Raw genomic sequence first — 12,707 nt, 5'->3', positions numbered from 1 at the left:
TGTTTTATGTACACTTAACTGTAACATATTTTTGAAAACATTATTTTTCTGGAGCATTTTAATCCAGGGTTCAAGGGATCCATAAATTCAGTCAAGTAGTTCACAGGACATAAGTATCAAATATTTGTGATTATTTTTAATTGTATTTTATTGATTCATTTACTTTTTGTTGTATGTATTTTAATGAATTTCCTTTGATTTCTATGCCATTCCAAATAAAATATATTAAATACAATAAAAAAAATAAAAGAAGCAGAAATATACAATTCAAAATCTAGCTCAGCAGTTTATATATGTCAATGTACAGTCTCAACCATCAAGCTTTAAATCCTAAGGACATGACAAAAAAGAAAAGAGATTTGTTGGGTAGGAATGAAAAACTTACTATGAAACATCGAACAGATTCTGTGAAGGGTGTTCTCTGAATAAAACTTCAAAGAAGATGTGAAAGATTTGAGAAGAAATCCCACCAATGATCAAGTCCCCTGGCTGGTACCACTCATGAGGAACAGGAAAAGGATCTTTCATTGGACACCGGATAGTATCTGCTCTGCACACAATAGGCATTTGCAGGGACAGCAAAACCAATGGCCACAGCATCCTAGCCTGACCAATGCATGCCTTGATGTATAGATAAGACTGTCAACACTCATTAAAATCTTGACTCTTTTCAGGTGGAAACATACAATCTCTTAAGATTTGGCCAAGTGAACTAAATATAATTATTTGGATAATTACAGGAAGAGATAATAATCTTCAAAGTATTTTAGCTCAGAGTGACACTTTTTGTAACCAGCATGTTGGGTATGATTTTTTTTATCCAAATCTGATTACATATCACCTCTGCCCCTTAGTGGCCCCTAAAGTGGAATCTTTCAAAGTAAGCAAACTGGAAAGTCATGGTAGAAGCATTTACTGTGATACTTGCAAAGCAGGGATTTCTAAATCTCATGATTTGGATGTTACAACAAAACAGAGCTGAATATGATCAGTTTTCTGATGACACCTTGCCCCAAATTTCCTAATGCTCAAATGACATGGACCACATCATATAATTACCACTAAGGATATTAGGAACATGGTCCTCTGAAGCACCCCACAGCACAACTACTACAGTGCTGAAAGATATGTAGTAGCACTGACACAGCCCAAACCAACCCCAATCTGCCCTGTGTGTGTGTGTGTGGGGGGGGGGGTAATCAAGCTAACCTGTCCAGGGTTGAGGCCAATACTACTCAAACCAGAACAAATCCCAAAATAAAGATTCATGGTGAGGCTATTGTTAGTTTCAGGGGTAATACTGCTCCACAGCGATGTTGAGGGTACATAGAGTCCATTGATTCAATGGCTGTGTAAACCCCACCATTACACAATAAGGCAAGAGCCTCAACAGGTGTGCTAGGAATGTCTGCCAGAAAATCCTTCAGTTCATTGGGGAATCCATCAAATATTTTCACTCTCCAAGAGTGACCAGCTCAATGGTTCCCCAACCACTGAAGTTTATTAATAATAAATGGGGGGAGACAATATAAATTTGAAAAAGTCTCTCTCCCTGATTTCTTCATTTAAATCCTCAGAGTGCATGACAATCCAACTCTTCCCTAACTGACTTATTGAAGAAGGCCTAGTAGCTTTTATCTTTGATTGAAGCATGTTGTTGTTGTTCAGTCATTCAATGTCCGACTCTTCGTGACCCCATGGAACAGAGCACGCCGGATTGAAGCATAGGCAGGACAAAATCTGCAGTAAAGGTGTAAAAATGGAGAAAACAAAAATAAAAACCAGGATTCAATTTCCGGCCTCATCCACTGGCGACTGCCAAACTCCAGTTTTACCAAAGCAATGGCAGCTCCTATTTCTCAAAAGTATGAATGAATTCAGAGAAGAATACACTTGTGCCATCAATCAGATACACAAGAAGCTAGTGTAAAATTAGATTCCATTGCGATAAAGTACACCATGGCACTGGACTACTGTTTGCTGAGCTGCTGAAACCCTAGCAGAAGGAAAATAAGCCTTTTCATTATCATTTTTTTAATAATATTTTTATTAGTTTTCAATTACAATCCAATAATAAAATCATTATAACTTTACCGAAAATAAGCTTTTAAAATGGTGTGGTAGGTGCAATCATATGGAAACGGACTGCATTCTACTCTGATATAGTATGTGTATTCCCTGCACATTGCATTGCATTGCGAATCAAGTGTTTACTAACGCATCCTACTAACATGTACAATTCCCTCTTTTCACACCTCTTTTCTCTTAGTTGTGTGGTTTTGGCACCAACTCAGAGCTACCTCAACCCACCTGTACTTGCTTCCCGCCCCCTCTAAGCTGTGCAGTTAAATCATACCCTCTAAAATGTCAACATTTCTTCAATGAAAATAGGGACATCCTAAGCAACATTGGAATATCCCAGCATCAAATCACAAACAGGGATACATTCTGTCAATCTGAGACTGTCACTGGAAAATGGGGGCACTTGGAGAGTCTGTAATGTGACTTACACATGTGACTCCAACTTAGAGATGCAAAGGACTGGAAGAGGGGACTTCACTAGTCAAGCATGATTTATTCAATTGAGAGTTATACAATGAAAAGAGAGATAACCCAATGCTGGCTCGCTAATACATTTGACTGACATCCCTCAGATGAGGCACAGGTTTAATCTACAACCAATATACCATTGATTGCTGATGGTTCAGTGTGTTGCAACTAAGCTTTCAATGTGCTAGTTTTCTGGGTCTTTAAGAGCCTGAGGCACATGTAACATGGCAGAAAATATAACTTTGTTTTTCAATTTTGTATTGTGCTTAGGCTTTCATTTGGCTTAGACAGCAGTTGTATCCATATGGCATGTTTCAACAGAAAGACAGGGTTTGTAAGAAAAATAACTCTTCTGTGAGGACACATTTGTAGTTTACAGCAGACCTCCAAAACAAACAAAACACTCCTAGGATGCTGACCTGGTTAAAACCTGGGTCCCGCTCCTACTTGCGAGCAACATTTCCAACATTTCTGTGATGAAAATAAGGACATCTTGTTCCATACCCTCCAGCATTTCTCCAGTGGAAATAGGGACATCCTAAGCAAAACTGGGATATCCCTGGATCACATCAGAAACTGGGATATCTTTTTTAAATCTGGGACTGTCCTTGGAAAATAGGATGGCATCCAGAGACTGTTGGTTTGGCACTGGAATAACAGCAGAATCTCTAGCGGAGGATATAGGTAAAATTGCCTTAAACAATACCAGTACACATATAGAAGACAATAAAGGAAAATCCCTAAGATTCTTTTTAATTATTCCGTCTTATTAGTTGCTCTCTGTTGTTCAACTCAGGCCTCAAGGCAATGATGTAGCATTTTGGAACGAAGATGCAGCCCAATAACCCAGCACTGGAGGCCAAGATGGAGATGATCTCCACCACTACCATGTATTTCCCTTTGGTGCTCAGGTAAGTGGGAAGAAAAGACAGCCAAACACTGCAAAAGAGCAACATGCTGAAGGTAATGAACTTGGCTTCATTAAAACTGTCAGGTAATCTGCGGGCCAGAAATGCCACAATGAAACTGGCAATGCCCAGCAGACCCATGTAGCCCAGGACACAATAAAACAGGGTCACAGACCCCTCATTACATTGCAGAATGATTTCTGTGGTTGCCGAGTGCATATCTACATCAGGGAATGGGGGAGATGTCATCAACCAAAAAGCACAAACAGTAGATTGTATAAAAGAACAGGAAACTACAACAGAGTAAGCCAGTCTTTTCCCTACCCACTTCCTCATGCTAGAGCCTGGCTTGGTGGCCATGAAAGCTACAACTACAGTGATCGTTTTGGCCAGCATGCAAGAAACAGCCACAGAGAAGACCATGCTGAAAGCAGGTTGTCTGAGAAGACAGGTCACTTTCCCAGGTTTGCCGATAAATAGCAAAGAAGACAGGAAGCAGAGCAGAAGAGAGACCAGGAGAGTGTAGGTGAGGGCTCGGTTGTTGGCTTTGACTATGGGGGTATCTTTGTGCTTCACAAAAGTGCCTAACACCAGAGTTGTGAGAAGGGAAAAAGAAAGAGCTATGGAAGCTAAGCTGATCCCAAAATGTTCTTCATAGGAAAGAAAGCTCAGAGCTTTGGAGATGCATTGGTTTCTCTTCCTGTTTGGATATTGATCTTCTGGGCATCTGAAACAGTCATCCATATCTGAAGTACAGAAATAGGTCAAATTCCAAAGACAATTCATATGCTTGCTTTGCCTTCCATATACGCTTGCTAAGTCTTAGTGAGTAGATGGTAATGTAACATTGTTTTTTGATAGTATACCATTCTCCATATTTTTATTATCATACCAATATGTGCCAAATATTCCTGCTGCTGCACCAATTTGGGCTGTTTGAAGACCTAATGTATGAGGCCCCACAGCTTCTTATATCATTCATTATTTTACCATAAACCAATGCACCGCATTAAAATTGAGCAAACTTGGAATTAAAGAAATCTTAACTTTTTACTATCCTTAAGTTGTATAGTTCACACCAGTATTTTAAAATTTTGAATTTATCAGTTCACACCAACAACAATATTCCCGTATCTTTGAAATTATGCATCTCATATGAACCCATCACATACCATTCTGAAAAAGATTTGATGCAAAAATAAAGTATACCAATATTGTCTTATGAAGAAGGTTTTTGTTAGTGGGTGGAGGTTTGTTAAGTTACAATAATATAATGTTTCTCTAATCATTGATGTTTTAAGAGAATTGGCAATTTGTTAATATACAATGATGTAATATACATTAGTATGTTTCAAAGGAAATGTAGTATAACTATCCCATCTTTAGGGCAACTAATTGGTCTTCACTTTGGGATGCTCATTGCGTGGTTACCAATCTTATCCTTACTGATTCAAGAAGTTATGATTTCACTAGGGTTTCTGAATTATCCTTCTGAAAGTTAGATTCTGCTGTTCTTATTCATTAACCTAATTTTTCTTCTCCTCCATAAATGTCAAAAAGTTCTGTTAAGTACATTAATTTTGTTTTCTCAGCATGTATGCCAAATACTTATCCTTGACTCTAAAATATTTTTTTTGTTGATATGGAATGGGGCAAGGCCCTCTCGGTAGTGGCACCTGCCCTGAGGAACACCCTCCCATCAAATATCAAAGAGATAACTACCTGGCATTTTGAAAACATCTGAAGGCAGCCCTGTTTAGGGAAGTTTTCAGTGTGTGACATTTTAATGTATTTGAATCTTTGTTGGAAGCCACCCAGAGTTATTGGGATCTGGAATTATTTGGGATCTGTTGCAGAAGGAACTGGGCTTAAACAACTGTCTAACCCAGAACCTTTGGCATATAATCAAGTTTAGATCTCACATCTGAACATATTGAATTAGACATAACCATCATCATTTCTATAATCATTATCACTTGACTGCTGAGGTTATAATAGTCTTGCTTAAACTATTTTCATATGTCTACTTTTTGAATATCTTAAAGTAAATGGTCACTAAATCATTTGGTCTTCACTGAGGCTTACTGCCAAATCCATGCAGATAGCATTGCCCAAGGAATATTAGTTTCTCTAAGTACTGGAAGTCACCAGAGATCTATTTGTACACCATACCAAGCAGGATAACTTTCTTACATGCATAGCATGGCAAATAAGCATTTCTAATTTGTTCTTAGGCAGAATAGTAACAATACTTTGTGTTGAAAATAAAAAAAATGATTTATTTCTCATGTACCATTCTGGTCTGAAATCTTGCCTTCTGGACATGGAGCACAATCATAGCAGCAAAATTTTTCACCTTCCCTCCTTTTCTTCTGATGACCAGGGGGGCAGTGCTCATTGCACACGGAAATGGGCATCACCTATCCATAAATGGGAAAGGAGTTCCAGGTTGGAGAAGTTCTCTTACTGAATTTCTTATAAAATGAATTTTTGCATGGAATCTAGCTAATCTGCAATCTGACCTTCAAGTACTCTTGCTTTCTAACTTTATCAAAAGTTGTTTCTAATGTTTACCAATCCAATTTAGAGATGCAAAGGATTGGAAGAGGGGACTTCACTTGTCAAGCATGATTTATTCAATTGAGATTTATACAATGAAAAGAGAGATAACCCAATGCTGGCTCGCTAATCCATTTAATTGACATCCCTCAGATGACCCATAGGTTTAATCTACAGCCAATATACCATTGATTGTTGATGGTTCAGTGTTGCGACTAAGCTTTCAATGTGCTAATTTTCTGGGTCTTTAAGAGCCTGAGGCTCTTAACATGGCAGAAAATATAACTTTGTTTTTCAATTTTGTATTGTGCTTAGGCTTTCATTTGGCTAGACAGCAGTTGTATCCGTGTGGCATGTTTCAATAGAAAGACAGAGGGTTTGTAGAAAAAATAACTCTACTGTCAGGACCCCCAAAACAAAGAAAGAAACAAAACATTGTTTGGATGCTGACCTGGTTAAAACCATTATGCCACATTATCATGTCCTCATGAATGATGAATCTCATTCCTTCAGGAACATTATCATCCACCTCACCAATTTTCACTCGAAGGAAGGAACTGTTTGGGAATATGACCATGTTCATGATGTCAAATCCACCTCCTATTTCCTCTTCAGAAGTTAAAGACAGTGTTTCTCCAGCTGAATTGTTAAATGAAATGCCATGAAGATAAATATGGAGCTAATTGAAAGGTTTAAAGGGGGGGGGGGTGAGAGAAATGAAGATTTTCAACATAATGCCCAGATACAGAAACACACATTTTACTATTAGTGATTGTTGGAATTATAAAAAAAAGATCAGTAGTGAAAAATCAACTATTTTGCCATAGAAGATAAAAACTTTCCTTATGCACTGAAGACTAAATGTCTGTTTTTGTAAATGACGATGCAGACTTGTTTTCAGCACATTACCTGCCAAGGCTGCAGATCTTGAAATTCAAATATGTTATGACCCATCATTGCTCTGGGTTTGGATCTCTTTAAATAAATGTCATGTAAAGCATGAGCCACCACATGGACAGCATTGTAGATGCTATAGCTGTGACCAGTCATGCCCATTTCAAAGAGTGGATCAGGAAGACTCTCCAGTCTCTCCTCTCCAGTACATTGTTCACTTGCGTCCATTGACACACTGGGTTTTGGAAAATCACAGTCAAAGGCTTGCTCCCAGAAGTCCTTCAGAAAACCATTTCCTTTTATCCCATCAGGCTTTATGCTCTGAAGAAACTCGTGGAACCCTAGAAGTTCTTTTGAGTGAATTGTGAAGCAAATGGCACCTTGGAAGAGACCAAGATGCCAACCCCTTTGAAGCCCCAACAACATGAAATCAATCTGTGTTGTTATGATCCAAACTTTTGTAACTGATGAAATATCATTTTTTTTAGGATCCCGTATAAAGAAAATAGATGTCAGCCATATGAGTGCCATACATTCTCCATAGATGATAAATGTTTGGGCTTTGTCATCTTTGACATCCTTGTAGCTTCTTATTAACACATCAAAAACTTCAGCATAGTTATCAAAACGGGGTAGTTTGGGGAGCATTCGTGTGAAGGCTGAACAGATTCCATTTTTGGATAACAATGGTTCCATAGTCTGCAAGAAATTTTCTCCACTGTCATCATCCACAACAAAGATTCCAACCCATATCCATCCAAAATGCTTAAGCAAGCTGATAATTCCCATGTATTGATGGGCTTCATTTGGAACCATGCGGTAGAAGGAAGAGACATGAACTTCATCACTCTCCTCAGTGGGAAATGAGCCATAAGTGAGCTACAAAAAAGTTCACAGATATTACTGAAACAAATTATGCACAATGACTTCAGTTAATTTTCTACAGTTATTGAGATACGTTCAGGATTCAAAGAAATCTTTCATCAGTCGTAATAGAACTTTTCTGGGAATATGCCTCCTTAGATTGTTTATAGACACTTTCTGAAGCTTAGAATCACACCAATAATAGCGATACTTAGTACAATCATTTTATTTCCAGCATGTGCTTCAACAAAAGGTCCTGTGATGCTGACAATAATTTAACATACAATAGAAAGAAGAGCAGCATCATGGCAGGTGCTTCCATCTCCCTTACACTTTGCCCTTGGAAGCCTCATGAAATGCTTCTTCAGGCAAGGGAGTGTGAACAACATCAAAGGAGGCTTTTTTCTAGGACAAAGGTGAGATTGTGAAGCTGCCATCTTATTTTTGCTATTGGACGCTGCCTATTAAGTAATTTTGCATGTGTATTGGAATAGGGTTTTTTGGTAAGTTCTCAGGAGAAGGGAAGGTTAATGAATAAAATGTGAATTCTAAATGTACAATCTGACCATGGGGAACTTGGGGAGGAAGTTTCTATTAAATGGAACCATAATGGCCAGTAGTCCAAATCACAGAACTGTAGAGTTGGAAAATACAAGGCAAAATAGACAGGGTCAAGAGAGAGGGAGGAAGGGTAGTGGGGCTTTGCTCATTGAGAAACATGAAAGGAAATAATATTACAAACAGCAACATTTAAATTACTGTGCTTGTTGAGAAGGATTTTCAAATAATAAAGACACTGTTCTCTACCAGCTTGGTCAATTTTCCATGTTATTAACTTTTGAGAATTATTTTGAAATACTTTTTTTTAAAAAAAAAGAATCATTTGCATTTTGTTCATTGAACTGCTATCTCAATTTTTCAGTGCCGGAACTAACTGCTATCTTACCCTAGCCCTTCCTTTCCCACTGTGTATTCATCCTACTGGTTAAATATTTAATATTAATGTTTTATTGATTCAATAGAAAGTGCCAAAATTCAGCTTCTAGAAATCAATTTCTGCAGTTCAGAAATCCTACCTGTGGAATCTTGTAAAAGCCAATGTTGTCTCTCATATGGAAGGATGTATCAAAGCTAAATCCCCCAACAATGGCAATGAGGTTTTTCTGGGTGTCACATTTATAGTTAGGGACAAATCTCTGTGATTTGAAGAGCAGGTCTAATGTGGCACGGTAGGTCATCCTTGCTTCATGATAGCTATCATAGATGTGGAACCCAAGAGTGATATTGGGCAAGATTGTGGGGTTCTCATTGATCTCCTTCACAGCAAATGCCAAGGCAAGTATGTGCTGGTAGAATTTTGTCACCATGCTGCAAATGAAGTATATTAATACACAATTCCAGAGTCAAATTCTACAGTTCATAAAATCCACATACCACCATTTTTGCCTTCTTTGTCACAAATAATTTTGTTATTGAAATGAAGTTATGCTGTTTGTAATTCATGTTTCTAAGCTAACAGACAACACACAGTTGATGAAAATGTATGATTCATCATGGCATCTGTGTTCTGCATGGTTCTTTGACACACCTGCCTTTCATCCCTTCCTCAACATTTGCAGCTCAGTTGATTTTTTTAATTAAAAAAAAATCTTTCCTCTCATCCTTCTCTTCAGGTAGCTGAATACTTCACATATCTCATGTAGTGCTTTCTGACTCATAAATGTCTTTTTGCTATACTCATTTACCTTGTATAACCTCATCTGAATTCAATAGGGCTTTTCTCTGAGTGGATGGGTATACATGGATGTGTTGAAGCTCAGTGGCACCCTATGGACGATTCTTCCAATTTCATTTCATCTTGGTTTATATTTCCAATCATAGTATTAGTTCTTCACATTTTCTCATCAGTCCAATGCACATTTTCCTAATATACTAATTCCTGTAAACACCTCTTTTTAGGTTGTTGTGTTGTTTTGCAATATTCTCTGGCATGAAGTATTTTGATCAATGCATGTGTTTTATGTATAGTCTACTGCAACATATGCATTTTTGGGGGAAAATAAATTTCTAGAGCTGTTTAATCTAGAGTTTGAGTGTTCCACAAATTCAGTCAGGTGGTTTGCAGAACATTCACATTAAATCATTATGATTATTTTTAATTGTAATTTGTTGATTCATTTACTTTTTATGTTCAATGTATTTTAATGAATCTCCTTTTAATTCTATGCCATTCCAAATATTCCAAATATATTAAAATACATGATTATTATATTAAATGAAATGTATTAAAATAAAATATATTTTAAAAAGAAAAGAACATGACAAAAAAAGGAAAGAGATTTGTTGGGTAGGAAGGAGACTCTTACTATGAAACATCGAACACATCCCGTGAAGGGTGTTCTCTGAAGTAAACTTCATAGAATACATAAAAGAGTTGAGAAGAAATTCCACCAATGATGAAGTCCCCTGGCTGGTACCACTCATGAGGAACAGGAAAAGGATCTTTCATTGCACACTGGACACTATCTGCTTTGTATACAACAGGCATTTCCAGGGACAGCAACACCAATGGCCACAGCATCCTGGTAGTGTAGCTTTTATCCTCTTCCAACAAATCTCTTAAGGAGAGCTGTTTCCCAATACTGAAATTATATTTAGATGTTTTCAGAAGTTTCAATCGATTTATATTTTGTGTGTCTGCTGCCCTGGTTTCTTGGATCGGCAGTATTGGATGAAGCCTGACAATGGAAATAAAAGTAGTGATAAATCTCAAAGAGTGAATTGTCAGCTACAGATTAGAATTAAATCCTGGCAAATGCATGCCTTGATGTATGGATAAGAGTGTCAACGCTCATTCAAGTCTTGACTCTTTTCAGATGCAATCAGAAAGTCTCTTAAGATCTGGCTAAGTGAGCTACATATAATTATTTGGATAATTGCTGGAAGAGATAATCATTTTCTGGGCATTTTGCCTCAGAGTCAAACTTTTTTGTAACAAACATGTTGGTTTGATTTGTTTATCCAAATCTAATTACATATTGCCTCTGCCCCTTAGTGGCCCCAAAAGTGGATTTTTTTCAAAGCAAGCAAACTGGAAAATTATGGTGAAACTATTTACTTTGTGGGGTGGTAAAATGAGATGACGTCTGTGGTCTTTGTCAGTGTTTTTCAACCACTGTTCTGCGGCACACTAGTGTGCCGCGAGATGTTGCCTGGTGTGCCGTGGGAAAAATTGAAAAATTACTTTATATATAGTCAATATAGGCACAGAGTTAAATTTTTTAACATTTTCTAATGGTGGTGTGCCTCGTGATTTTTTTCATGAAACAGGTGTGCCTTTGCCCAAAAAAGGTTGAAAAACACTGGTCTTTGTCATCCACTGGAAGATGCTTTGTTGCATAAAATCATGTTTTTAGCTGCGAAAGATGTACTATCTGTACAATGTAAGCATGTACAAACACTCCCATATGGCTATGGAACATTGTGTCCAAATTTCAATGGAATTGGTCAAGCGGTTACGGAGAAAAGCAACCAGTAACAAACATACACCTTTTACATTTATATATATACAGATATACATAACCTTAAACATATAGTTAGTTGTGTACAAATACATTGTATACTCTTAACTTCCCAGCTTTATTTTCCTTATATACTACCTCCCTTCCTCCCCGCTTAACCCTGTGACTTCCCTCCACCCGACTGTGTCTTCCTTATTGATTTTATATTACCTTCATATTGAGATTATTTTTCTATATCATAATTTTATATTTACCTATTGTATCTTGATTTATTTTAACTTTGTGAACTCAGTCTAGACATATCAATAAATTTTTATTAATGCCTCTTTTAATCATATATTCATCAACACATTTCCATTCTTGTTTGAGATTTTGATTGGATTGCATTCTATTTGATGCCGTCATTCTAGCTAATTCTATCATTTCGAAAAATTTATTTTGCTATTCTTCTAAAGTTGGGACTAATTCTGATTTCCAATTTTTTGCAATTAATAGCCTTGCCGCTACAGTTGGATATAAAAATACCCTTTTCATATCTCTGGGTATATCGTTGGTTACAATTCCTAAAAGAAACGCTTCCGGCCCTTTGTTCTTTCTCTTTGCTGTCTGCTGCTAGAGAGAGAGGGAGCCATGTTGCAGAGCTCCGTGTGTGTTTAGATGTAAATAAAGTAGTTTAGCCACAATGCCGAGTTGCTGAGGTCTGTTACGCAAGCTGAGCAAACTCTGCAGATCCCTAGAGTGTGCTGATATCTTCTGGCATCAGTCGCTGTGATGTTTGGGCTGAAGAATGCTTGAGAAGCTCGCAAACGATCGCCCAGGAGGGAGGGAACATGCCAGTTGGGCATGTGTCTCTGCCAGGGTTCTACTTGTGAGTAGGACATTTCCTGATAGCACCCCCCCCCCCCCGCTCCTGCTTGCAGGCAACTAGGAGTAGGATCGGGCTGCTCAGCTAGGGAAGTGCAGGCTCCATCACGCTTTCGTCGAGCAGTTTGCGGCTGCACTCCCCTCAAGGGAAGTTTAAAAGAGCCCCCACCTCTGCATGAGAGCCCTTGCACCACCTCAAGGCTGTCAGGCACTCGCCAACATCTCAGCAGATTGAATTAGTCATCAACATCAACATTTCTATCATCATTATCACTTGACTGCTGTGGTTATAATAGTGTTGCTTAAACTATTTTCATATGTCTACTTTCTTAATATCTTTAAGTATCTGTTCTGGCAGCTTACTTATATGCACAGCATGGTAAATAAATATTTGTAATTAGGTCTTAAGTACAATCCATAACAAAACTCTGTGATGAAAATAAAAAAATGATTTCTTTCTCATGTACCATTCTGGTCTGAAATCTTGCCTTCTGGACATGGAGCACAATCATAGCAGCAAAATTTTTCACCTTCCCTCCTTTTCTTC

The 12,707-nt window shown here is 37.8% G+C and overlaps 1 protein-coding gene across 1 annotated transcript; it reads right to left on the bottom strand.

Moving 5' to 3' along the window:
- Positions 1-3,302: 3,302 nt before the first annotated feature.
- LOC117058926 (vomeronasal type-2 receptor 26-like) lies at positions 3,303-10,323 on the bottom strand. Its single transcript, XM_033170341.1, has 5 exons — positions 10,142-10,323; positions 8,852-9,143; positions 6,469-6,696; positions 5,752-5,878; positions 3,303-4,204 (listed from the first exon to the last, which is right to left on the bottom strand). Exons 1-5 carry the CDS (start codon positions 10,321-10,323, stop codon positions 3,303-3,305), a joined length of 1,731 nt encoding a protein of 576 aa, XP_033026232.1.
- Between the last annotated feature and the right edge of the window lie 2,384 nt (positions 10,324-12,707).

The sequence above is a fragment of the Lacerta agilis genome, chromosome 14 (assembly GCF_009819535.1).
Source record: "Lacerta agilis isolate rLacAgi1 chromosome 14, rLacAgi1.pri, whole genome shotgun sequence".
Lineage (NCBI taxonomy): Eukaryota > Metazoa > Chordata > Lepidosauria > Squamata > Lacertidae > Lacerta > Lacerta agilis.
Note: the sequence above shows the minus strand (reverse complement) of the source record. Positions and strands in the feature narration are given on the sequence as shown.